The sequence below is a fragment of the Glossina fuscipes genome, unplaced genomic scaffold (assembly GCF_014805625.2).
Source record: "Glossina fuscipes isolate IAEA_lab_2018 unplaced genomic scaffold, Yale_Gfus_2 0, whole genome shotgun sequence".
Classification (NCBI taxonomy): Eukaryota; Metazoa; Arthropoda; class Insecta; order Diptera; family Glossinidae; genus Glossina; species Glossina fuscipes.
Genome location: NW_023998414.1, coordinates 39,583,342 through 39,610,067, shown reverse-complemented (window position 1 = coordinate 39,610,067; position 26,726 = coordinate 39,583,342). Strand labels below are relative to the sequence as shown.

General features: G+C 34.4%; 5 protein-coding genes across 10 annotated transcripts; 3 read left to right on the top strand and 2 right to left on the bottom strand.

Annotated features, from left to right (window-relative positions):
* Positions 1–1,342: 1,342 nt before the first annotated feature.
* On the top strand, positions 1,343–6,302 carry LOC119633364 (ubiquitin carboxyl-terminal hydrolase 7-like). Of its 3 annotated transcripts, none has more exons than XM_038026889.1 (4): positions 1,343–1,365; positions 2,411–3,675; positions 3,764–5,179; positions 5,250–6,302. In XM_038026889.1, the coding sequence occupies exons 1-4, from the start codon at positions 1,356–1,358 to the stop codon at positions 5,988–5,990; spliced, it is 3,432 nt and encodes a 1,143-aa protein (XP_037882817.1). In that variant the 5' UTR covers positions 1,343–1,355; the 3' UTR covers positions 5,991–6,302. The 3 variants fall into 3 exon arrangements, with proteins under 3 accessions (XP_037882817.1, XP_037882827.1, XP_037882836.1); XM_038026899.1 differs by lacking the exon at positions 1,343–1,365 and adding an exon at positions 1,495–1,969; XM_038026908.1 differs by lacking the exon at positions 1,343–1,365 and adding an exon at positions 2,285–2,301.
* Positions 6,303–6,404: 102 nt separating this feature from the next.
* On the bottom strand, positions 6,405–11,569 carry LOC119633379 (LSM12 homolog A). The gene is made up of 6 exons (XM_038026921.1): positions 11,019–11,569; positions 10,798–10,952; positions 10,280–10,413; positions 10,089–10,205; positions 9,871–10,011; positions 6,405–9,773 (listed from the first exon to the last, which is right to left on the bottom strand). The coding sequence occupies exons 2-6, from the start codon at positions 10,916–10,918 to the stop codon at positions 9,630–9,632; spliced, it is 657 nt and encodes a 218-aa protein (XP_037882849.1). The 5' UTR covers positions 10,919–10,952; positions 11,019–11,569; the 3' UTR covers positions 6,405–9,629.
* A 566-nt stretch (positions 11,570–12,135) lies between these two features.
* On the bottom strand, positions 12,136–13,861 carry LOC119641335 (plasminogen receptor (KT)). Its single transcript, XM_038039926.1, has 3 exons — positions 13,626–13,861; positions 13,320–13,560; positions 12,136–12,851 (listed from the first exon to the last, which is right to left on the bottom strand). Exons 1-3 carry the CDS (start codon positions 13,707–13,709, stop codon positions 12,718–12,720), a joined length of 459 nt encoding a protein of 152 aa, XP_037895854.1. The 5' UTR covers positions 13,710–13,861; the 3' UTR covers positions 12,136–12,717.
* Positions 13,862–15,374: 1,513 nt separating this feature from the next.
* LOC119638354 (sodium leak channel non-selective protein) lies at positions 15,375–26,027 on the top strand. 4 transcript variants are annotated; one of them, XM_038035117.1, is made up of 18 exons: positions 15,375–16,076; positions 18,302–19,333; positions 19,560–19,672; positions 19,741–19,851; positions 19,934–20,077; positions 20,152–20,409; positions 20,488–21,016; positions 21,083–21,825; positions 21,893–22,018; positions 22,106–22,471; positions 22,539–23,289; positions 23,351–23,650; positions 23,721–23,915; positions 24,023–24,386; positions 24,450–24,527; positions 24,597–24,870; positions 24,954–25,116; positions 25,184–26,027. In XM_038035117.1, the coding sequence occupies exons 2-18, from the start codon at positions 18,365–18,367 to the stop codon at positions 25,949–25,951; spliced, it is 6,252 nt and encodes a 2,083-aa protein (XP_037891045.1). In that variant the 5' UTR covers positions 15,375–16,076; positions 18,302–18,364; the 3' UTR covers positions 25,952–26,027. The 4 variants fall into 4 exon arrangements, with proteins under 4 accessions (XP_037891045.1, XP_037891035.1, XP_037891028.1 ...); XM_038035107.1 differs by having other exon boundaries at positions 15,375–16,129; XM_038035100.1 differs by having other exon boundaries at positions 15,375–16,136.
* On the top strand, positions 16,267–17,966 carry LOC119638375 (nuclear inhibitor of protein phosphatase 1-like). Its single transcript, XM_038035137.1, has 2 exons — positions 16,267–16,432; positions 16,505–17,966. Exon 2 carries the CDS (start codon positions 17,100–17,102, stop codon positions 17,703–17,705), a length of 606 nt encoding a protein of 201 aa, XP_037891065.1. The 5' UTR covers positions 16,267–16,432; positions 16,505–17,099; the 3' UTR covers positions 17,706–17,966.
* Positions 26,028–26,726: the final 699 nt, after the last annotated feature.

Here is a 26,726-nt window from a genome sequence, read left to right as displayed (position 1 = left end):
TAGATCGCGTATTTGTTGCTTGAAGAAGCGTCGATATCATCGGAATTCGCTGTAGGCATATCCCAAGTGATTATTCAAATTTTTTCATTGAGATAAATAAATATTTATGTTATGAGAGTATGCGTGATATAGATTGTTCCCAAGCTCTATGATTAAGAATGGGCTGTTGCGTCTTGATTGGGTGGAGATAGTGTAGACACGTACAGAATGCACGTAGAACCTGCTTCTCAGAACTTGCGGTTAAACCTTGTCGTTGATTTTGACCACATGACCGTGAGGTTACACCATGTTTGGTCAATTACATGCGAACTTGTGTGATTTCAGAATAAATTTTTTTCTTTTTCGTGAACGCAAATTTTTGGAAAATTTTTAAAATTTCTGCGTGCGTTGCTTTTGACAAACGAAATAGTGATGTCTTTTCATCAAAGCGAAGCATTATCATATGGTCAATGTTTCAAGCACACTAGGTAAATAAAAGATTAAACTGAACACTACATTGCTTTCTGTTCCTATACGAAAAAAATCGCTTATTAATTGTATTTCGCTTCAAAAAGTCATTTTTGAAAGAAATTTTTGGTTTTAATAATTTACACTTCCTTAATGTTTATGTAAACAAACTCTAACCATATAATTTTCCTTTAACAACGCGCGGAAGCTATGTGTAACTGATTTTTCTGCACTTTAATCTAAGACGAAAACCATTATATGAAAGTCTAGACAGAAACTGAAATAAGTCTAAAACTTCTCTGAGCGAAGATATCATGTTTTCAGCAAAGTAAGCTAAAAGCGAAAACATGTTCAGGTGAATTCGTGCACGTAGAGAATGGAATAAAGACGAAACGAAAAACTGCATATAATTATTGGAAATGCTTTGAAATTAATCCAAAGCCAAACTAGTTGCAATTTAGCAACACAATGACACTATCAAACAAATCGCTGAGCATTCAGCTTTTTAACACAATTTATCTATTTCTATTTAGATAACGGAAAATTTTCGCTGAATATTAGATGGACTGTATTACATAGGTTGTATATCTTAAAGCACGGGAAGTACACTATCTTTCGGAAAATGTTCTAAAATTAATTAGGATTCATGTTCTGTCATCTTTTTTAACTAAATAACTTCAGTTCTATAGGATCCTCTTTAATAATACCGTTCTTTTCTGGTTGTAAAGAAATTTTCTACACCATATCCCGATAAACTCATGTATCGCTAGTTACAGCAGCAATCGTAAAGAACATTTAAATCTGGCAATACTACTGACGTGACGGCAAAGTAAAATTTTTATTTAGGAAGAAAATTGATGAAAAATGTAAATTTTGTGAATAGCAGCTGAAAATTAAAAGTTAAACTAATGATCACAAGTGAGCCAAACATCATTTGGTATAAAAGCAAAAAAAAAAAAATATATATAAAATTTTACGACCTTTAAAACGAATTTAAAAAAAAAGTCCAATAAGTCAACTTTTTTTTTTTGATTGCCGACTCCTTTTGGAAAAGCTCACTGTAGTGTGTGTGCTGTGAGACGCAGTTTTATTATTTTTTTTTATTTTTTTATTTTTTTTTTGAGAATACTCGCGCACACAATAAACAATAGAAGTGTGATTGAAAAATTATTAAGCATTTTTTTTAACCTTTTGTTTGTTGATAGTTACGTTGTATTTTTTTTCATGGATTGTTGAATACATTTTGGAGAGGAAAAATTGTTAAAATAAATACATAGCGACCTCGCAGCCAACGTTGCAGATTGTCGTATAATTTTTTTTTATTGGAAAGGAAGCCGTTTTTGTTGTTATTTAGCGGTCGTGCCTGTGTTTGTGGCTTGATACTGTGTGATTAGTCTTCGCTATTTAGTGTGTGCGTATATGGTAGTGGTGAGTGTAGCGTGTATGTGTGTTGCGTTAGTACAAAAATTGAAAACGCCAAAGTAAAACCATCAAGAAGAAGAATCAAAGAAAAATTTGACAGGTAAGAGAATCAATCCGTAAAGAAATAGAAAGAACACATTTTCACAAACATAACTAATACAATTCGCGGAGAGCAAAATTTTTTGTGTGTGAAGAAAAGTGGTTTTGTGAAATAAATCTTAAAAAATTGATCAATATCTTTTATGTCGTTTATTTATTTCGTTTCTTTTTTGTTGTTTATGTCATATATGTGGAGTGCATGTTATTTAGTGCGTGTGTCATCTTTGATGTTTTTTTTCCAAAGGTCGTTCGTCGCAAACAATACATATATAAAGAAAAGAAAATTTTTACAATAATACCACAGAGAATATCTTGTATTTAATAAAATACAAAGTGAGTTTATGCGTGACTTGAGAATTTGGTCGATTCCATCAAATGCAATACTATACCAAGACGTACGATTTGCTTCAATTTTTATTTATGTATGCAATTCATATTTCAGGTAAACTATTTACACGTTATCTTGGCTTGGGGATAATTCCAGAGGCGAATATACATAGCGGAAGAGTGTCGCCTAACATGGAAATTGAGCCGGATCAGTCAATGGAAGCAATGGATATTCAAGAAATGGATGCTCTACCTGGCGGTGAATTGCAACACCAACAGCATTTGAATAAGTTACATTTGAGCCCAAATCCTGGTCAGTTGCCTAATGAAAATGGCAATGTTCCACCACAACAACTGTTAGCTGATTCGGGATCTCCTTATGCTAATGAACAAGAAATGGCCGAAGACGATGACCTTAAAGAGGATCAATGTCGTTCAGAGGCAACATTCTCCTACATCGTAGAGAATATTATTCATTTGAAACAACAACAATTATCGCCACCCGTTTTTGTGCGCATGCTACCATGGAAGATTATGGTAATCCCCAATGAACGTGCCTTGGGCTTTTTCCTGCAGTGCAATGGTGAGAATGATTCACCTACGTGGTCCTGTAATGCCATTGCAGAATTACGTTTAAAAAGTCACAAACCAGGAGCTAAGCCTTTCACACGTATGCGTATTAAACATTTGTTCTACTCGAAGGAAAATGATTACGGGTATTCCAATTTCATTTCTTGGCAAGAATTGCGTGATCCCGACAACTATTATATTCACAATGGAGCCATTACATTAGAGGTATTTGTACACGCAGACGCTCCTCACGGTGTACTATGGGATTCAAAGAAGCATACAGGTTATGTCGGTCTAAAAAATCAAGGAGCTACTTGTTACATGAATTCTCTCCTGCAAACTCTGTACTTTACCAATCAATTGCGCAGAGCCGTATATAAAATACCAACTGAGGCAGATGACAGTACCAAATCTGTAGGTCTTTCGCTGCAGCGCGTCTTTCACGAACTTCAGTTCAGTGATAAACCAGTTGGCACTAAAAAATTAACCAAGTCCTTCGGCTGGGAAACGCTTGATTCATTTATGCAACATGATGTTCAAGAGTTTTTGCGCGTTTTGCTTGACAAGCTTGAATCTAAAATGAAAGGCACTAATCTGGAAGGTACAATACCAGGTCTGTTTGAGGGAAAAATGTCCTCATACATAAAATGCAAAAATGTCGATTACAATAGTACACGTTACGAAACGTTTTATGATATACAGTTAAACATTAAGGATAAAAAGGATATTTTGGAATCTTTCCAAGATTACATTACACCCGAAACTCTAGAAGGCGATAATAAATATGATGCTGGCGTTCATGGTTTGCAGGTAAGGTTATATATCCATTTAACTTAGGAAACCGCGATGAATTGATACAATTAGATAATATTGTATATATAATATCCATTTTCTGCAGGAGGCAAGTAAAGGCGTACATTTTACTTCATTCCCGCCGGTGTTGCACTTGCATTTAATGCGTTTTCAATATGACCCGGTTACTGATAGTTCAATCAAATATAATGACCGTTTTCAATTCTATGAGCAAATCAATCTTGATCGATTCCTGGAGAAGGAAGGTGATACCAAAGCCGAGTACGTTTTACACGCTGTACTTGTTCACTCGGGAGATAATCATGGTGGTCACTACGTGGTTTTCATTAATCCAAAATGCGACGGTAAGTGGTACAAATTCGATGATGATGTGGTCTGCAGTTGCAAGAAAATCGAAGCAATAGAACTAAATTATGGCGGCATGGATGATGAGGTATCGTTTCATGCCAAGTGTAGCAATGCGTACATGTTGGTTTATATACGAAAATCAGAGATTAATCGAATTTTAAGCGATATACCCGAGAATGAGATACCTAGTGAGCTAGTCGAACGTCTCGATTTGGAAAAGCGTATTGAAATGGCTCGTCGTAAAGAACGAAGTGAAGTTAATTTGTATGTATCCGTTCATATTATACTTGAGGAGTATTTTGAAGCGCAACAGAAGCGCCGCCTTTTCGATTTGGATAAGATTCATCAGCGTTTGTTTAAATTTAAGCAGACACAATCTGTTGAGGAAATGATGGAACAATTTGTCAAGTCTTTTTGCGTGCCAAAAGGACGTATGCGCGTTTGGATAATGTACGCGGCTCAGACACAAAAATTCTTTTACTTTGACTTTCAACGGGAGGGTCATCGTACCATTGAGCAAATCCCCAGTTCCCAAAAACCATGGGTAATATTTCTGGAATTGGCTCCCCAAGACAAACCTGGCGGTGCACTGCAGCCTTTCGATCCCAAAAAAGAAGTATTGATTTTTTTCAAGTTCTACGATGCCCGTAACAAGCGACTTAATTACATCGGTTGTTCACAGCAACCATTGGGTCGCCGTCTTATCGAAATAGTACCGGATGTAAATACTCACTTAGGCTTTGATAATGACACGGAATTAACCGTATACGATGAATGTAATGATCGCAAAGTTACAAATCTAAATGAGACGTTAGAGAATATTCTTGATTCCCATCCGGATAATACAGATCGCGGCACTCTTCAGGGCTTCATATTAATTTTTGAGAAAGATCACACCGATCCTAAATTGGAATTGCCCACGGTCGTTGATTATTTTTCAGACTTAGTTTACCGAGTGGAAGTCACATTTTGTGACAAAGGTAATCCAAACGAGCCCGAAATAGTACTCGAACTTTCAAATCGTTACACATATGATCAAATGGCTCAAGCAGTTGCAGAACGTCTAAATACTGATCCCAACAAATTACAATTTTTTACCTGTACTAGCAGTTATAAAGATCAACCGGGTACTGCAATTCAGTATCAAACCAAGGTAAGGAAACATATTGTGATTGCCTATTAACTCGTCGGCTTTTCTTTTTATATCGTTTGCTATGTTACAGAGTTGCCTGAAGGAGTTGTTGATGCCTTCGAAGCAAAGCGCCACCAAAAAGCTTTTCTATCAAAGACTGTCGCTCAGCATACACGAACTTGACAATAAAAAGCAATTCAAGTGCATCTGGGTTTCAAATGATTTGAAAGATGAAAAGGAGCTGGTACTCTATCCCAATAAAAATGATACTGTCAAGGGATTGTTAGAAGAGGCCGCCAAAAAGATACAATTCTCTGAAAATAGTTCGAAAAAGTTAAGATTACTTAAGGTGAACAATCACAAAATTGTGACTGTCTTGAAAGAAGACATGTCACTGGAATCTCTTCAAAATGCCATGGACCCCATTGCACCGCAAAGCGCCCAGAAAACATTTCGTATCGAAGAAGTGCCTATGGAAGATATACAATTGGCCGAAAATGAAATGCTTATACCGGTGGCTCATTACAGTAAAGAGATATTTAATCTATTTGGGGTGCCTTTCTTGATTAAGGCAAAACTTAATGAGCCATATGGTGCTCTTAAGCAACGCATCCAAAAACGTCTCAATGTACCCGACAAAGAGTGGGAAAACTACAAGTTTGTTATCATGGGGAGTAATACGTCTGATGTCCATGATAATACACCTGTGGATTTTGACACTTATCGCAGTTTTAGTAAGAGCTGGCCACACTTTGGTCTGGATCACATTAACAAATCACGCAAGCGGACGTCTCTAAATTTTTCTGAGAAGGCCATCAAGATTTACAATTAAATTAACCCTCCCTGCCCCTCCCTTCTCCCAAACACTATTATATCTTTACTATATATTAAAACGGATCAAACAATTAACAGAAAAAAAAAAAAAAAAAATCCCAACAAAAGTCTATTTGAAAAACAAAACAAGAAAACAATAAATAAAGGAAAAAAGAACAACTACCAAATTAAAAAGCAGGCCAACAACAGTATACCGTTAAATAGTCAGTTAGCTAAGGCTCGTCATCACCAACATGCCGAATAAAAAAATTATTGAGTGAGTAAATATAAAAGCGAGTAATTATGTGGTAGAGAATTTTAACAATTCGTTTATGCGAAGAATAGAAGCGAGAGCAGACTCTTATTTATAGAAAAAGAATTCTTGATCCCTTAAAAGGAAAACTAAATCACTACTCTGGTGAAGATATTATAAATGTATATCCTTGTATTAAGAGGGCAAATAAAAAATATATAAAAGCACGTATTACGTACGTATAACCACAACTCCTATCTCATTTTCACAAAGATATTCATAAAAAAAAAACAATTGTTATTGAATATTTCATATACACACACGCATATACATGTACACACAACTTAATAATATGTGAGAATTAAAAAAAAAAAACATTCATCTCGAGTAACACAAACCTACCATCCATCCAAACGATCCATCATTGGGGACTAGGTACGACGGGAATAAATGTAAGCAACAAGAAATCGCTTAATATTTGCAAAAGTGCAAGCGACAACAACATGAACAAATGAACAATGATGAAAATCTAAAAAAAAAATTTCTAAAAGCACCACCCTACACTACACTCTCCCCAGCGTTTGTTATTTATGTTTATTATAAATGATAATATATATATATATATATATATATGTATATATATTATGCATAAAAAAAGAAAAAAGCAGCAAAATTTGAAACTTTGTCAACTCTAGTTAAGATGAGCTTCTTCGGCAAAAAACAACAACAACAAAAAAAAAAACAAAAAAGTAATCAAAAGTAACAAAATAATTTTAACAAATTTCCTAAAGCGAAAAACACTCAGTACGGGATTTAGTACGGATTTTAAGAATAACAAAATCTTTAAAGAGCATTGTAGATTATATAAAAAGAAATTGAAGATCGCCATTGAAAGACGAAGATATTTTCAATCAGAATCAATCTTGGAAAATAGAGAAGTCTTATTTTTAAAATTGAAATTATACAAAATATTAATTGTTCGAGCGAAGCGGGGTGAGTTCTATTATTCATAGTTAGTACCTTCTCTAGCAAACAATTTTGGCATTAATGTAATCTTAACGCGCCGTTAAACCAAGTGGCAACATTTTGCATTGTAACTTAGCATTCGCGCTCAAGAAGCGAACAAAATTTTTGAAATTAGTCAGAATGAAAATTCGTATTTGATAATTGTCGCCTGGGGTCGTTGTAAACAGGATACAAATCTTTTTAAACGCATCGCAAAAAAAAAAAAAAAACAAATCGTGCGAAGGGTGTGTACACTAATCAAGTTTGTTGAATTTCATATCCAGCTATACAGCTGTAATAACTTTCTTGTTTTTTTTTTTTCCCCCGTAACGGTAGTGGGCAAATATGTGTGCTGGTCTGGCTTCCCGTTAAAAATAGAAAGTTTTGATAAAACTTGGAAAGACGCAGGCAAATTTAAGTACCTAACTGAGTCGATCTGTTTAGTGGTGGCCGAGCCGACTCGTCAAAGACCGAAGATTGTAATGGAACGATCCGACCTGATAAAATGTCAAAAATACTTTACTATTCTGGCAAACAGACATTCATAGTGATGAAATCTTATGCGAAAATCCGGCAAGGACGGATGGACAAATCAAGAGCTATGTACTCGTCATACACAGTTAACTGATGTCCATGTCGGGACTTTGTACGTGATTACTATTAAATGTTTTAATTTTAATTTGGTTTTTTTTGTGTAATGGTGTGTGTAATTATAAGAAAAAAATATATCGCACTGCACGTAAAGAGCCGGAAAAAATGCAAAATAATGTACTTTTTTTCACACGTATTTTCACTTTATCGTTTCGTTTAGTTAACCCTTAGCAGCTTAATATATGATGTCCAACTTATTTATTTTTGTATTTATATATATTTTTTTTAAATAGGCGCTACTTGTGAGAATAAAGCAAGAATAAAAACGCAAACCAATTGCTTTAAATAAAACAATTACTCGTACTTTGCGAATTTCGGGGCAAAGATACTTGCGATCTTGCTTTGTATAAGTGTTTACACTAATAAACCTTAGGGAGTTTAAGAAAGTAACCCAACTCAATATGTTGAGCAAGGTTATTTTTGATTCCCTTTCGAAGTTGTTTAAAAGTAATACAGACAGACAGACAGAGAGACAAACAATTCAATCCACAATCTCAACTCTAAAAATTTGATTACTTCCGTCATACCTAAGACGATTTCTCTTGTTGACTTTTAGTCAATATTTATTTTTCTCGTATCTCGTAGTTCGCAATTATGAAAAATAAAGGAAATACTTTATCAAATACCGCTGAAATACTTTATCATATTTATATTGTATGACTTTTCTTTGATAAATTCAAAAGTAATTTTATTGTAGAACGAATTTCGATTTGCCTCGAACTTTGACCATTTCCTAGAACGGACAGTATAAGTATACAATTTCTGTCTTTCTCTGTTGTAACGAGTTTTATAAATGCAAAACAATCAGATGCCTCGAAGAAGTCTTAATTGGTAGCTTGTTCGCCTCCAGCCAATGCTACATTCACTGACGTTTTGCAAATACAATTTTTTCTTCTTCTGTTTCATGCACATTACCCCTACCGTTTACACGAGCAAGTCTAACTTTCGACAGTTTTACCGTAAGCAATCTCAGTAGCTCTTCTTAACATCTTTTAACACATACTTCGTACCGATGACGAGGTTTGATGTAAATCATATGTAATTTATAGTAATTGGGAAGATTACGCCGAAGAAAGAAAGTCTTGAGGTATCAAATCGACATTACAAATTTACATATATATATATATATATATTTGTATTTCGTTACTCCGTTAGTTAGCGTGAGACGCTTCTCAACTGTAGCTACACGTATGGAAGTAGACTATAAGACAAAAGATAAGGATGTTGTCCTTTAAAAGGCAGAAAAGTGAACCTGAAAAATTCAGAATGAAAATAGATTTGTTGAATTTGTTGATGAACTAAGAATACGTTAAGAATGAGAGTTTCGCAAGCGATCAGCAAATGAAGCCGTCTACGGTAACACAACATTCTAATCTAGTTGTAATATGATCGATCATTATTTAAATGGCAATGGATTTTGAAGCGCAAATCTGGCTGCTTTCCTTCTTTCAAAAATTTCTCTTTTGTATATTCAAGTAACAATCAAACTGCGTATCCTGCGTGATCGTTCTTATGAAATTTTCGAAGTCATTTTTTATTACGAAAGCAGGGGCGCCAATAAATAAAGCTTTAAATAGAATTGACGTTGCATAGACGTATGTTATCTTCTAGTAAACTGTGTCGAACTAAATGCCTGTAAGCTCAGCGTAAATTGAATCTACTAATATGTTCATTCCTCAAAACTATTTTTTTTTTTTTTTTTGTAATTTTTTATTGTTTTTTTGGGAGATTTTATTAAAACGAATTTTATTATGAATTAGCTGGCACGGGAGAACCCGATGCCGCATTACTTGATGACAATGATGAAGATGTGGGCGATGATGTTGACGATGTACCCGCTGCAACGGTACTATGTTCGTGCGACGAAGCTTTTGTGGCAAAATAATTTTCAATCTAAAACCATTAAAAAAAAAGGAAAAGAAAAAGTAAAAAATGTTTACAAAATCTTATCAAAAAATTGGAAAAAAAACAATAAAAACTAAATTGTTACCATCTTTTTAATATAGTTGCACAAACTATTATTATTATTGTTCGTAGTTGTTGATATAACATTTTCGGCCCGGTATGGGGGTGTAACGGTCACTTCATTTAATATCTGAATATTGGGTCCTTGCCAAGAAACTTCAGTATACTGAAACGAAATTAATACAAAAGTTATTTTTTTACCTTCTTTCATTTATTTTTCTTATTAGAAAATTTCCAATAAACCTGAAATTGCTTAGCAATCAATCTGTAGAGCTCTTGGGCTTCCGCGCTAACATCAGCATTTTTCGACTTGAGATACGTTTGTCGGTGCTGAACTGTTTTACGTAGTCGTAATTTAAGCTGCAAGAAAGTGTTTAAAGGCAAATTTTTTAATGTAATTAATTATCGGGTTTTTTTTTTTTCATCTCACTTACTTGTTCCAAACTCAATTTTTGAGGGTCGTCAACGAAATTACCATTACATTCTTTAATTACTTGAACATTGCTGCACAGCGACAAGTTCAATACATAAACATCGTTTAGATTCTCCGCGTTCTTCGAGCGACATTCTATTATTTAAAGGCGTTTAGTTAAGGAAAATCGACAACTAGCTAATTTTCACATAAATAATTTTCATTTAATGCGTAAGTTTTTCCCTGGCTCACAAATAACGTTAGCGTCACACTAACGTACTCATTTACAAGTTTTCTTTACGTTATATGCTGCATATGCACTTATGTTTCAGTTAACATATCTACGCTCATTTGTGGTACTTTTTGTGCGAAAATAATTAAAAACCAACAATTTTCAACTTTCTCCTAGTTGGCTAAAAAGATGTGTATATGATTAAAGTGATACATAAATAATAAAAAACAGTAATCGCTGAATTTTTAATCAAACTTTTTCTTGTTGTACTTGGGGGTTTTTTTCGTTTTTTTTTTTTAAAAGGATACTTAAAATCAGCATTTTTGTATGATGATCAAAGGCGAGAACTTCTCCTTCCACTTCTTCATTAAAGCAGGTCGTGCACAGTACCGTGGAACCAATACTGAAACAATCATTGACCGCGGCCATTTTTAATTACTTCCCCTCCTGCCTATCTGCGTATCTGTAATGTTATTATAATAAACAAATTTGAAAACAATCAATGCTTTTCAATTAAATTATATTGAACCTGATTTGATTAGCTGGTTGCTTTGATGATATCTGTCAGTGTTCTTTTAACTTGAAAAAAAAAAAAAAAAAAAATTTCACTTGGCTACTTATTCCAACTATTTGTCCAGTAAAGAATTAATTGAATAAAATTCTCTTTGTATGACAGATTCTTAAGTGGTTTAACTTGGACCGCTGTTAAGGAACTTGTCACTTTTCTTCTTGCGTTTGTTTTGTTCTTTTCAATTTGATTGCTGCCTGTGTCTTCCTTTTCCTTTTCCTTTTTTTTTTTTTTTTTTTTTTTTTTCTTTTTTCCACCTTATTATCGGGGGTTCCTGTGCAAATCGCCTTTTTTTTTTTTTTTTAATTTACTTCGTTTTGTTTATTTTCCCGTTGCTTTTGCAAAGAAACTATTATCAATATACAAATTATTTAAATGCACATTTATGTTGTAACAAAAATTATTGGGATAAATAATTTCTTATTGTAACAATAAAACCGTTTATGACGACGACAAGTCGGAAAAATTATCAGCACACGAAAAGAATGTAAAGAGAAAGGAAATAATCATATTCCATAGAAATAAAGAAACAAGAAGAATATTTCTTATACGTTTTATTGTGTCATTCGTGGTAAGAAATTGAGTTGTTGTGGATGGAAAGAAATTCTGTGCTGCCAGATGCGAGATAGAATTGCCTTATTAGGCAGGGCGGGGGATTGTTTTTATAATTTGTTTTTTCTGCAATTAATTTATTTGCTTTGCGATAACAGGAAGGGGATAATATTTAGATAATAAACACTTTCATTTATATGCAAGAATATTATTTAGTATTTGCTATTAATACTTGGAAATTGACAGATAAATACGTATATAAATATGTATATCAAGTGCGGTAGAGTTTTTAATAAAGCCGGCAGCTTTAAGGCCTTAGTTCTAGAATTTAATGCTCTGGCCAAATTAGTTATGATTTAGTTATAATATTATGTTAATAATAATAATATTTATTCGAAAAATATTATATAAATAAAATAAGCGACCGTAAATTAATGCAAAGATTTGAACATATATTAGCTCGAAAATTTATATGAACGCTCTTATCAATTTCGAAAGCCCTTGCAGCGAAGCAAATTGAACAACTCTGTTCATTTGCTGTGACAGACTTATAAGAATGTTACGTCCTTAACGAGAAAAAATGTAAAAAAAAAAGATATTTATTAGTGCTTGGTAATAAAACCGTATGTATAAATAAAATATAGCAGTTTTTCTATTTTATGCTCAAGTGCTACTATTTCTGATTCCATTTACTTTGTTGGTTTTTTGTTAAAACAAACTTTAGTTACACAATTTTGCAAAGCTTATTAGAGTTATTAACAATGAAAAATGTTCGTTATTAAGAAGGCAGGTTGAGAAACATTATGTGCAAACTCATCCTGAAAGTCGTTAGTGAATAAATATTTATTTAAGTGAAATTTAATAATTATATTTATCTTAATCAGAAAAAGTCTATTTATATTGAGCGAATATATAGATTATTTTGTTATTTTCATTTATAGGTTAAGTTCTCTTTAACACAGTATATACGTAATGCTACGGAAATATTGTCTCTTATTTCTAACTTATATTTTCTTTCTTTTTAAATATTTGCTATTGAAATTGTTGTAAACCGTTGTGTAATTATTGCTGCTAATTAAAATTTGTCCTTGCTGTGCTGTCGAAAAATTTAAGAATGGTGGGGATGCATTTTCTTTTCCATTTCAGCTTCAACTCGTGCTTCATCAATACTGGCTACTGTTGGTAAACCACCTGGCCAATGCAATAGTTCCGGTTCATGTTCCATTATCATATTGGCTTCAGCTAAAGTATGAATAACAAAAATAAAAACAAGAAAAAATAAATAACTTTATTAGAGTGTACAATTAGATTTTCCAATTTGAATTAAAATCTGCTTTAAATAAAACACTTTTTTTTTTTAAAGAGAATTTTTGGAAAAAAAACTCATATATTTAGAGACTATTTAGTGAACTACTATTACTATTAATAATTTAGCGAATAAATAAAATGAAAGAGAAAATTAAAATAAATGAATTCATTTTGGGGGCGGTATACCCAGAAGAGGACGTAATAAACCCAATTTGGTTATTATTTCTGGAAGAGTTAGATCTGTAAAATAATGATATGAAAAATCCTTGAAAATGTAACTACGTAAATGTTTTGAAGACAAAGTTGGTTGTGTCCTTGAAATCACGTATAGCGAGTTGTTTTTATGTGAACAGTTGCCAAATTTTTTTTTTCTTTTTTTGTTGGCAGATTTGACTGACTCACCTTTTATGCGATGCAATTTACTGCCGTAAGCCATATCTGCATAATAGCCGCATAAGAATGTAAGTGGAATCATGGGCAGGAAAACAACTGGCCGCTTAAGGCGTTGATAATATGAAACTGTGACAAAAAATGAAGTCAAGTAGAAACCACTTAGCCAAAAGAATAACTCCCTAGTGCGTGCAAGTTCCATAGCCTGTTCGCGTTCTTTAATTTGATAATGCATTTGTATCCAACGCTCCATCTAGTCAGGAGGTGTTACAAACATAGCGCATATTTTTAAATTACTTAATCCGATTTTCTACGAACCTTTAATTCCTGGCATTTCTTATAAGCCGGATCATCATGTTGCGGATACGAAATAGATGAATGGCTTGTCGATTTATTACCCATTTTCTATTAATAACTGCTTTTACTTAATATTACTTTAATTGCTATAATATATCAAACAAGTTTCCTAAGATTTTTATAAAGACTTGCGCATTAACTCTTATCCTGAATATCCTGAATGTTAAACTATTGTTTATATTTTAGCGACTGTGCTGCCAATACCGGTTATCTATTCCTTTTAAAATGTCTGATTGGGAAATGTCTACATTATTTTTGTAATGGGAAAAATAAAAACAGCTGACCATACGAAAGGAGATATAAACAAGTCGTTGTCTATTTATTTTGCTCAGATTCTTTGTCAATTTGGATGATTTAATTTATCGTGTATTATTAGGCTTAATAATTTATAGAAAATTTTCATGTTTGATAAAACATATTGGACACTTGATTTAACCTCCTTCGTTTCTTACGTTACTTTAAATGAAAATTCCCACGAATTTATTTCAAAGCATTAACAAATAATCCTTAAAAGCTCTTATCTGATGATAAAATTAAACTCTCTCAATACACTCAATACACTCTTTTCTTACCCATACGAAAACTGTGCAACAAATTTTGGGGATAAGCTTCACAACTTTAAAAAATCATGTAAGATTGAAAAACCTTAATCATTCCAGCCCAATAAAGAAAATCGTCCAAAAAAGTAATAATGAAATCCATATCACACATTTATGAATCAGAAACAATTCATTTTTGTCGCAAAGCAAAATTAAAATTAGTGTTCAGTGAAAATTCAGTGCATTAATGCAATACACAAAAATTGAAATTGCAATTTACAATAAAACTCAATCTTGCAACTATTCATCATTACTTAATAATAACAAGCGTGCAAGTCTGTTACGGACTGCACTATTAACAAAGAAATATGAGTTTTTATTGAAATTACCCATTGCATTCTACGAACTGAATCGTTTAGCGTAAGATAAATACTGAATAACGATGCTTTCGGTGTTTGGTAGAATCAAGGAAAATTTTACCTATATAAAGATTGCGATATCAGATATGAAATAGGTGAAGACGGGGTGCTTGAAATGTGAACTGGGCTGTGAAAAAATGCAATTAAATCCATTGTTGGGGAAAAACGAAATGAATTTCCGATTACCTTAATACAATAAAGGTTGAGACGGTTCAAGCATGTTTTTTCTAAGATTAAAGAAGGTACAGAGCAATTGCAACAGAAGTTGCAATTATTTGACACTTTAAATGCTGACAAATGTATAGAATGGTAAACAAACTTAATAACAGACGGTTAGATGTTATTAAGTTGGTCAGTTAAATGCTTTGGTCCCTTAAGTGCAGATGTTATCCCGGAAATCTGGTTGTTGAGCCTTCTAGTTGCTTTTCGGAAAGATCAAAAATTATTTATTATTGGATTGCCTCAAAAGATAAATTGTTAGGGATAAATAATTTTTTAGATAATCAGAATTTCTTTATTATATAACGTATGTGGTTTTGAAACAACTACCCCCTATGTTCACAACAACTCAGTGATGAATATGAAATGTCTCTTTTGCAACGAATATAATTTCTTTTTCTGGAGAATTCTGTTATTTTTAAAAATTAAAGTTGGCAACAACGTGCAGTAGTTTCATTTTTATCTCTATAATAAAATACATTTTTATTGAAAAGAATCAAAAGGGAAATTATATTTAGCTTAAATAGGATCATTCAGTATCTTTCATCAGCTTGTTAAAATAAATAAAGTTTTGATCTCGTAATTAAAAAGAATGGGAAGAAGTGAGAACATTATAATCGGGCAAGACGGATCAGTAAATACTTTACGTCACTTCGCCTAGAGCAGTTATTCACTCGTTTTTGTAATAAGAATTAAAAATTATACATTATTTTCATGTTATATTCAATGCTATTTCACAAGCCCTAGGTTTTACTAAATTAGCAATCCGAACATTTCATGGGTTGCAAGCCACTTATTGTTTAACAAATCGAATTTACTTTCTTGCTGAATATATCGAGCAAGTGACGAAATATCAAAACATTCCGTCTAAGGTAAATGTATCCTTTTCTCTGTTTACATGACACAGTCTACTAATGTCTTATCAGACATTAAAGAATTCTCCTTTGCGTATGCGTTAAAATGCAACACTTTAAATAACAGTAATCATTATTTCATTCTCCCTCGTTTCTATTAAACATTTTTTGCAGTTTCGTATATTTCAACAAATAAATTAATAACAATAATAAAAACAAAAAAAAAAAAAAAAGGAAGAAAACATTAGTTAAAGAGCAAATGCATAAAATAGTTTAAACTTTAAAGTTCATAGTTACATATAAAACGAAACTTCGCTAAAAAGAAAAGCGTGACGATTACAAAAATTCCTTTTTAAAGTCTTCTTAAGCTCCTAAAAATATGTAACATATTAATAAAAAAAAAAAAAAAAACGCAAATTTATAATAGAAATCAAGTTAAGAGTAAATCACCTATCTGTTTCTTTATCCTTTATTTGTAACACACACTCTATTCGTATAATTTATTATTAATCATTTTTATGTTTTCTGCTTCCTTCAACCAATAAAAAAAAAAAAAAAGAAATGGGTATGTATTCAGTGTCACAGTTATAATTATATAACTGTTATATCCCTTAATCTTTAACGGTTGTACTAGTGTTTGTGAGAGAAAACAAAAAACTCATTGTCGTATAAAGTCAGCTGTTCAGATATCAATCAATTATTTAGTCACTTAAATGTAAACATCAAGCTGTTACATGGTATATGCTAAACGAGCGTAGCCTTGATTTTGAAAATATCAAATAACAATTTTATTACTTGTTGATTTTTAGACCGGGTAGTGCAACATTCAAACATACTCTTAATATACATGGACAACTTGTGGGTATAAATACATTTTAGAAATATTGATACTGTTATATTCATTAGAAGATATAGATTGGATTTGTCGAATATTTATAACGATGAGCGGAGCGCAACTAATCTTTTCAACTAATTTTTTCTTTTGAATTTCATCGAAACGATTTCATGAAACAAGTTCACTTAAGGCTTCGATAACGTAGTATTCCTGTAATATGATTTCAATGCGGGCTAACATCAATGGTGACAGATCTTCTGTATAGCGTTTTTGCTTGTGAAATGTATCGATGAGTGGACTTATTCGATGTGTTAAATTGTTATTGTTATCATTTCTGGATTACTTCTAATTCTCGTTGTTCGGGAATTTCCGTGAATGAGAGCAAACAATTCTATATAACGCCGCATTTCCTAAGTTCAATTATTTTCAAAATTTCAACGGTTTCCGTAGAAAGTCCATAATTGTATTAGAGGAGAGTTGAGTGTAAATCATTCTTAGGTTTCCCAGAGAGTCAAACAGAATTGGATAATTTAACGGAATATAATACGGCACACAATCGAAGAATCTCTATGCTAGGCATAACTGACGATAATATAAGAAAGACTAAATCACGTAAACGTCTTTGTGTTATTTTTAATGATGAGGAAATCATTATTAATCCCGAAGATATAGATCCAAACGTCGGGCGTTTTCGTAATCTTGTACAGACAACAGTAATTCCTATTAAGCGCGCACGTTATGAAGGCTTGCAAATGCGTTTAACCACGCCTACGCAACATATCGCACTAACCTCCATGCAGGACCATATAAAAAATTTACAAAACTCGATTTCTTCCACTAGTACCACTTCTGCTTCACCGTCTTTGTACCAAGGACTACCAGCTGCTACCCATGACGGTCATATACAGCACGTAGGCAATGACTTTACTTTGGCAAGCCCACTGGCATTAGGCTCGATATTAGGTTTATTATTACCGAATCCAGCACCTGATGTGACGCCTGTTGAGGCATCTTTTGTGTCGCCCATAAATACACCAGCCTTAACTCGGAAATTAGCTTCGGCAAACGTACGGTATGACGGCTCAATGCATACAGGAACAAACGACGAACCTCAGAAAAAGAAATACGCTAAAGAAGCTTGGCCTGGCCGCAAATCCATGTTGGGAACGCTTTAATCTTAATAATCCATGCAAATAATTTTTAGTTAGTTCACAATAGTTTTAAACTTATTTAATTTTGTTTATATCAGAAAATGCACATTGTTTCTTTAAAATTTTCTCAGACAGAGGAAAAATTTTAATAAATCATGGCATATATTAAGAAGCCTCCTAGTTACGGAATAAATTTTATGAAAAGTCAAAAAAAGTTACTAATTTTGGTTTTTTTTCTCGGCCATAAAAAATGATTTCCTTAAGTTAACAGCTTTAAGTTGGAACATCAAATTTTAATTAAACATATTCAAGAATCATGTAAAAATTAGTTGGAGTATATTAATGCGGTCTTTATGTGCGTGGTTTTGGAAATCTTTGCGAAGATTATCCCTTTACGGGATATGCGATATACGGTATACAATACGACATACGATTACATTGAGTAGATTGATCTTTGCCTTAACTTTGAGTCAAATATAATGTTTAAGCCAATAGTGTATATTACAAAGCTCCCCACGAGACCATCATTTCAATTTTGGGAATATGCTTAATTCAAGAACAGAGGAATTTTTTTTATTTATTTATGAAGTTTCTAAAGTAACTTTATTTGTACTTTGCAGATAATTATTATTGGTACATTTAAAATATTTTATGCAACAACTATTATGACTTGATCCATTTGAATGAGTGAACAATTGCGAACACGTCGCTTAGGAGCAGCCCGTAGTAAAACACTTTCGGCCACAAATTTAGCTCCTATTAGTAGTAGCGGTAGTCATAGTTCCATAAGTCCTGGCATAAGTCACAGTGCGAGTAGTCATTTTTTGTACCAACATTTCCGTAGTCAACAGCATCAGTCGGTACAAGCACAACATTTCATTTTTAGTCGGATCGATAGTCCTAAGGGTCAGCTGTGCACTTTAACACATAACGGTGCTTCTACTGGTTATGGAGCCGATGGTGTTAGTAATATTAATAGCCCAACTGTTTTAAATTCTGGAAGCGGCAGCGGTAGCGGAAGCAGTGGTGGTCAACGTGTTTCAAATAATATGGGACCAATGTTAGGCACTTCAGCCACAGTAGCAATCAGCAGCAATTATAATGCTCACAATAATCCTCCGAATCCAGTAACTGGAATAGGTGTGGCGGGCAGCGGCGCCGGCAGTAGCGGTATTACCGGCCTCGGTGGCCATAATAACGGTGCCAATCTAAATCCAATGCAGTTAAGTGGTGCTTTATCAGGTGGCACCGGAGGTTTAAGCGGTGTTGGTGTGGGTATTTGTGGCGGTATTAGCAGCACTATGGGACCTAGTAGTGCTGCTATTACCGGGCTTGGTCTTGCAACGGGCATTGGTAATAAAATGCTAGGTCGCAAGCAAAGTCTTAAAGGCGGTGAACCATATTTGGCCGACTACGGACCAGAAGAGTCGCTTAACGAAAGTGCAGATATTGAATGGGTGAATAAGCTGTGGGTAAGGCGACTAATGCGTCTGTGCGCATTGGTAGCTTTGGCCTCAGTCTCATTAAATACGCCGAAAACTTTCGAGCGACATCCACCCCTACAATATATTACATTCATATCGGATATTGCAGTGACACTACTATTCACCGCTGAAATGGTAGCAAAAATGCATATACGTGGGGTATTGAGGGTAAGTATCGCCCGCTTTCTATTTTTATCCTAATAGCAATAAAGTTTCATAACTATCCTCTTATATAATTAAACATAATATGCTTTATGTGTTCATTATTGATTAAAATATTTAACAATTTTCATACCGCATTATAACTATAAATGGGGTTCACTTGTAACTCACGTAATTATGTAGTGTTTTTAGTGTTTAAATAATTTTTTTTGTTTTTTATTAAAACTATTAGGGTGATGCGCCATATTTAAAGGATCATTGGTGTCAATTTGATTTTTCCATGGTATTCTTTCTGTGGATATCAATTATTTTACAAATACTTGAAATACTCGAGATTGTGCCAAAGTGAGTGACGAGAGAAAGGAATAATTTTAAGGTTAAGGTAAATAATATTTAATGCAAAATATTTACAGATTTTCTCCGCAATCGATAATGCGAGCCCCTCGACCTTTAATAATGATACGATTTCTTAGGGTTTTCCTGAAATTCTCTATGCCTAAAAGCCGGATCAATCAAATATTCAAGTAAGTTAGTTCCTTTGCCGCAAATGTGATGGGAAAAATTTTCCCAATTTTTACAGAAAATTTTTTTTTCTACATCTTATAGACGCTCGAGTCAACAGATCTACAATGTGACACTATTCTTCTTATTTTTTATGTCCCTTTATGGTCTAATGGGCGTGCAATTTTTTGGAGAATTGAAGAATCATTGCGTCATGAATAATAGCGATAACGATGAATATGGCAGACCGTAGGCATTTAATTACATTGTTCGCGTTGATCGTTGTTACGATTATTTATGTCTTTTATTGTATTACCTTAAAGGATACTAACTATAAATTCATTGGCCATACCGGATACGTTTTGTTCAATGGATCCGGATTCGGGTTATCAATGTTCGCCGGGTATGAAATGCATAAAGTTGGACTTTTTGACAAGCTATGTGATCGGTTTCAATGGTTTTGAGGATATAGCCACGAGTATATTTACCGTTTATCAGGCTGCTTCACAAGAAGGCTGGGTATTTATAATGTATCGAGCAATAGACTCTCTGCCAGCTTGGCGAGCGGCATTTTACTTTAGGTGAGTGCTTGATACGTCTCATTTATGCGGATTAATTATTTTATGGTAACTTAATTTTTCTTTTGCGCTCCCTTGAAGTACTATGATATTCTTTTTAGCTTGGTTGGTGAAAAATGTTTTCATTGCTGTTATTACGGAAACGTTTAATGAAATCCGGGTACAATTTCAGCAAATGTGGGGTGCTCGTGGGCACATACAGAAAACGGCTGCTTCACAAATTCTAAGCGGCAATGATCAGGGCTGGCGTCTCGTTACCATCGACGATAGTAAACATGGCGGCTTGGCACCGGAAACTTGCCACGCCATCCTGCGTTCACCGTACTTTCGAATGTTGGTTATGACCACAATACTTGCTAATGGTATTGTAACGGCGACCATGACATTTAAGCACGATGGTAGACCACGGCATGTTTTCTATGAAAAGTATTATTACATTGAGGCTGTGTTCACTTTCCTTCTGGATTTGGAGACTATATTCAAAATGTATTGCTTGGGTTGGCGCGGCTACTATAAACATTCGATACATAAATTTGAGTTGCTTTTAGCTGTGGGCACGACTATACATATAGTTCCGAGCTTTTATTTATCCGGTTTTACCTACTTTCAGGCACGTTACGATACATTCCCGAAGTACTGGATATTGATTGATTGATACGTTCTTTTTCATTTTTAGGTTTTACGTGTAGTGCGTTTAATTAAAGCCTCACCTATGCTAGAAGGTTTTGTTTATAAAATCTTTGGCCCTGGCAAAAAGTTGGGGTCTCTGATTACTTTTACTGTTTGCTTATTAATTATAAGTTCTAGTATTTCAATGCAACTTTTTTGTTTTCTATGTGACTTTACAAAATTCGAATCCTTTCCGGAAGCGTTCATGTCCATGTTTCAAATTCTTACACAAGAAGCCTGGGTTGAGGTTATGGATGAGACTATGATACGTACCAGTAAAACGCTAACACCCCTAGTCGCCATATATTTCATACTTTATCATTTGTTTGTCACTCTCATTGTTCTAAGTTTATTTGTGGCAGTTATTTTGGATAACTTGGAATTGGATGAGGATATAAAAAAGCTGAAACAGCTAAAGTTTCGTGAGCAAAGCGCCGAAATTAAAGAAACTTTACCATTTCGGTTACGCATATTTGAAAAGTTTCCTCAATCACCGCAAATGACAATTCTTCATCGTATTCCCAACGATTTTACATTGCCCAAGGTGCGTGAATCATTTATGAAACAATTTGTTATGGAATTGGAAATCGATGATCCCTCAATGGAAAGCTGCAAGCGACCGATGTCAGAATGTTGGGAATCTAATGAAGTTTTCCGTAAACAAAAGCCCGTAAGAATTATGAATAAAACCGCTAAAGTGAGATCAGCGGGGAGCAGACTTAGAAAATTGGCCATAACGCATATAATCAAGTAAGGTCTCGTAATCAACAGTACTTGGAATAATATTTAAGTTCTCTGATAACATTTTCGTCGGTAGTGACTCGAACAATCAACGTTTAATGCTAGGCGATTCAGCCATGTTGCCGGTGGTAGGTGCAAAACAAGGTCTTAAATCTCAAGGCACTATTACGCATTCTAAGCCGTGGCGTGTTGATCAAAAGAAGTAAATAAATTTCCGGTTTTTTTTTTTTTTTTTAATTTATAATAAAATTAAATTTTTTTCACTTCCACCCAATTCATTTTGTACTAGATTCGGTTCACGTTCGATACGACGTAGCGTGCGTTCAGGTTCAATTAAAATTAAGCAAACATATGAGACGATAATGGAAAATGGTGATATAGCTTCTGCGCCACGAGCGAATTCAGGCCGTGCTAGACCTCATGATTTAGACATTAAACTATTGCAGGCGAAGCGTCAGCAAGCGGAAATGAGACGTAATCAAAGGGAGGAGGATTTGAGAGAAAATCATCCTTTCTTCGATACGCCCTTATTTTTGGTACCTAGGGAGAGCCGTTTTCGCAAAATATGTCAAAAAATTGTTCATGGCCGTTATGATGCTCGCCTTAAGGATCCTTTAACGGGCAAAGAAAGAAAAGTTCAGTACAAGAGTTTGCAGTAAGTATTGCAGTAAGGTTTTCTTCAATATAAAAGTGGATGAAATTTGTCCATATTTTTTTTGCAGTAATTTTCTAGGTTTAGTTACATATCTCGATTGGGTTATGATTTTTGTGACAACCTTGTCTTGTATATCTATGATGTTTGAAACGCCCAACGATCGTGTTATGGATCATCCCACTTTGCAGATAGCCGAATACGCTTTTGTAATATTTATGAGCTTGGAGCTGGCTTTGAAAATTTTAGCTGATGGCCTGTTTTTCACTCCAAAAGCTTATGTAAAAGATGTGGCCGCTGTTTTGGATATATTCATATATCTTGTATCCACTTCGTTTCTTTGCTGGATGCCTAAGCAGATACCTACAAATTCGGGAGCTCAATTGTTAATGGTTTTGCGTTGCATACGACCATTAAGGATTTTTACTTTGGTGCCGCATATGCGTAAAGTGGTCTATGAGCTATGTCGAGGTTTTAAAGAGATACTCCTTGTATCCACTCTGCTTATATTGCTAATGTTTATATTTGCTAGTTATGGTGTACAGTTATACGGTGGGCGATTGGCTCGCTGTAATGACCCAACTATAGTAAAACGAGACGACTGCGTAGGTGTATTTATGCGTCGAGTATTTGTTACCAAAATGAAATTAACTCCGGGCGCTGATGAATCATATCCAGCTATGTTAGTGCCTCGAGTATGGGCTAATCCACGACGTTTTAACTTCGATAATATCGGTGATGCTATGCTTACGTTATTCGAGGTATTGTCCTTCAAAGGGTGGCTAGATGTACGCGATGTTTTAATAAAAGCTGTCGGACCAGTAAGCATTGATTTTCATATATTTTTTTGACCGGAGTTTTCAAAGATAATGTCGTCCACAGATTCATGCAATTTATATACACATCTATATATTTTTGGGTTGCATGATCGGTTTAACATTGTTTGTCGGTGTCGTTATTGCCAATTATTCAGAAAACAAAGGGACCGCTTTACTAACCGTAGATCAGAGACGTTGGTGTGACCTTAAGAAACGATTGAAAATTGCTCAACCTTTGCATTTGCCGCCAAGGCCAGATGGCCGGAAAGTACGCGCTTTCGCCTATGACGTTACACAGCATATCTATTTTAAACGTTTCATAGCTGCCATCGTTTTAATAAACAGTTCATTATTATCAATAACGGTAAATTTTTCAAAACACACTCGAAACACGCGCTGTTTCATTAATAAACAATAATTTTAAAAAATTTTAGTGGATTAAGGGTGAAAGCTACACTGAGATTTGTGTATTGCTAAGTGTAACGTTAACGTTTGTGTTTGTCGTGGAAGTGGTCATGAAGATCATTGCCTTTACACCACGCGGCTATTGGCAATCCCGTCGAAATCGTTATGATTTATTGGTCACTGTCTCAGGTGTAGTGTGGATTTTCTTGCAAACTATATTACGCGTGAGTTTTCTTTCTTTCATTCTTTCTTTCTTTCTCTGTTTTGCATAAATGTTTTGGGTAAATAATAAGAACAAAATCCTTATTATGATTAATTTTACCTTCGTCAGAACGATTTGTCGTATTTTTTTGGCTTCATGGTGGTAATATTGCGCTTCTTCACCATTACTGGAAAACATACTACATTGAAAATGCTAATGCTGACCGTAGGTGTATCAGTGTGCAAATCGTTTTTCATTATCTTTGGTATGTTTTTGTTGGTATTCTTTTATGCGTTGGCCGGCACCATTCTTTTCGGTACTGTCAAGTACGGTGAAGGTATTGGTCGCCGTGCCAACTTTGGTTCCCCGGTTACGGGTGTAGCCATGTTATTTCGCATCGTTACCGGTGAAGATTGGAATAAAATAATGCACGATTGTATGGTCCAACCGCCCTATTGCACACCCGGCAACAATTACTGGGAAACGGATTGTGGTACGGCCTGTTTCGTCATATCTGCACTAGAAAATCTCATTCTTTTTCAAAATCATATTTCAGGAAACTTTACTGCGAGTCTAATCTACTTTTGTACATTTTATGTCATTATCACGTATATTGTATTGAATTTGTTAGTCGGTTAGTATAGCATTATTGTGAACAACATGAAATTCATAAACATTTCAATATGCGTTTATCTCTTCAAAGCCATTATCATGGAGAACTTTTCCCTATTTTACTCGAATGAGGAGGACGCCTTGCTTTCTTATGCGGATATACGTAATTTTCAAAACACCTGGAATATTGTGGATATACATCAGCGCGGTGTCATACCAGTTAGGAGAGTAAAATTTATCCTACGTCTATTGAAAGGTCGCTTAGAATGCGATCCGCAAAAAGATCGCTTGCTTTTCAAATATATGTGCTACGAATTGGATAAATTGCATAACGGTGAAGATGTTACATTTCACGATGTGATCAAGTACATATTAACATATGTTTCATGTTTCTTATTATTGTAATTATAATAAATACGTTTTTTTTTTTTTGCTTTTTGCGCCATAGTATGCTTTCTTATCGTTCGGTGGATATACGTAAAGCTCTACAATTGGAAGAGTTGTTGGCGCGCGAAGAGTTTGAGTATCTGGTCGAAGAAGAAGTGGCCAAAATGACTATACGTAACTGGTTGGAAGGTTGCCTAAAAAAAATCCGAGCTCAAAATGCCTATGTAAGCATATTTTTAATTTATACCATTATCGAAATAATTTATTATTTACTTAAATTTTCTATATTAGAAGCAGCAAAATTCGTTAATCGCCGGATTGCGGGCGACAAATGAACCACTTTTACGCGCTCAAGAAGATAAAACACCAACAGTGCCCAGCGATAAGTCAGCAATAGCTACTATAAGTGGTAGCGTTCCCACTACTTGTCCGCCCACAAGTGATGCCTTTTCACCAACTTTCAGTTCGACGGAGAATGAAGAGAAAGATGGTAGTTTAAGTGCTACAATGGCCGTGCTGATTAGTACAACCGATATAACTACGGCGCCTACAGTAGTACCTCAACGTCCAGCGGCTCCGGCTGCCTTAACAGCTGCGAAGCGCAGTTACGCTTTAAATCGGTCCGATTCAACGGGTAGCACGACAGGACGAAAATATTTGGCACCCACCACATCCGATCCTCAACGTTCAACGCTAACCGATAAAGAACGATTGCATATTAGTAGCCAACAAAAAAAGAAAAATTCGATCACTGCTACTACGTTGCCAACGGTGGCATCATCGAATGGGCCATCACTTAAGCGTTTAGACGCAAATAAGAATAGTTTCTTTATGCAATTCAATAGTGAAATCGGTCAATTTCATTATCCGGTAATGGGAAATAATCATTTCGATGGTCACATGACAAATTTGGGCAGTCCTTCCGGACTGATGCCTCATATAATACCTGGAAGTAAATTGTTGCCTTTCAATAATCAGGCGAACGCTGTTTACGAAGTTCATGATTGGTGGCATGAACAAGTGCTCTGCACTCAAACAAGCGACGACGAATTGTACTAACCATCATGATAATCCCTTATGATAATCATATATAAAATATAATATTTGTAGTGCCAAAATGTAAAATTGAATTATTAAAGAAGAAGAGGGCAAAAATTTTTAAATTAAAAAAATAAATGACTTGTTAGTTCAAATTTGGTAATTATCCAACTATTTTGATTATGATATTATCATATCTATAAAAATGTTTGAGAGCAAAAACTTGAAAAGTTTTCAGTGACTGTTAAATAAATGATATACGTTAAATATTATATCTGATTACAACTGTTTGCTTTTGAAATATGGATTTAAAAAGTTACTGTGGCCAGGATGAACCTACGTCCACTTATAGAGCTACAGCTACAGGTGTTAGTATCTCATTGACTGCCGAAAGATTAGATCAAATGTAACATAAAAAGTAAATACTTTGACCTCAATAAATCCCCCAACTTACCTCCACTATACACTTTTCTACAAACGCCTTTTGAGATACAGCATCCAAAGTCCTCTAAAATAAGGTCAAACGTGTTCTACGCAATTAATTGCTCTTCCCGTTTGCTTGCATAATTTTGTATCATATTCAAATACATGTGTATATGTACGTGGATTATAAAGAGGTGGTCCAAAGAGCTTGATGATCCCTACAAGGCTGTACATGTGCTTGGTTAGACCAATATTCGAGTATGCCTCTGTTATGTGCTCTCCTTCCTATAGATGCTATGTAGATTCAATTGAATCTGTTTAAAGGCAAGTCTTGCTGTTTTCCCTAAGGAATTTTGGTTGGGACTCGATTGCC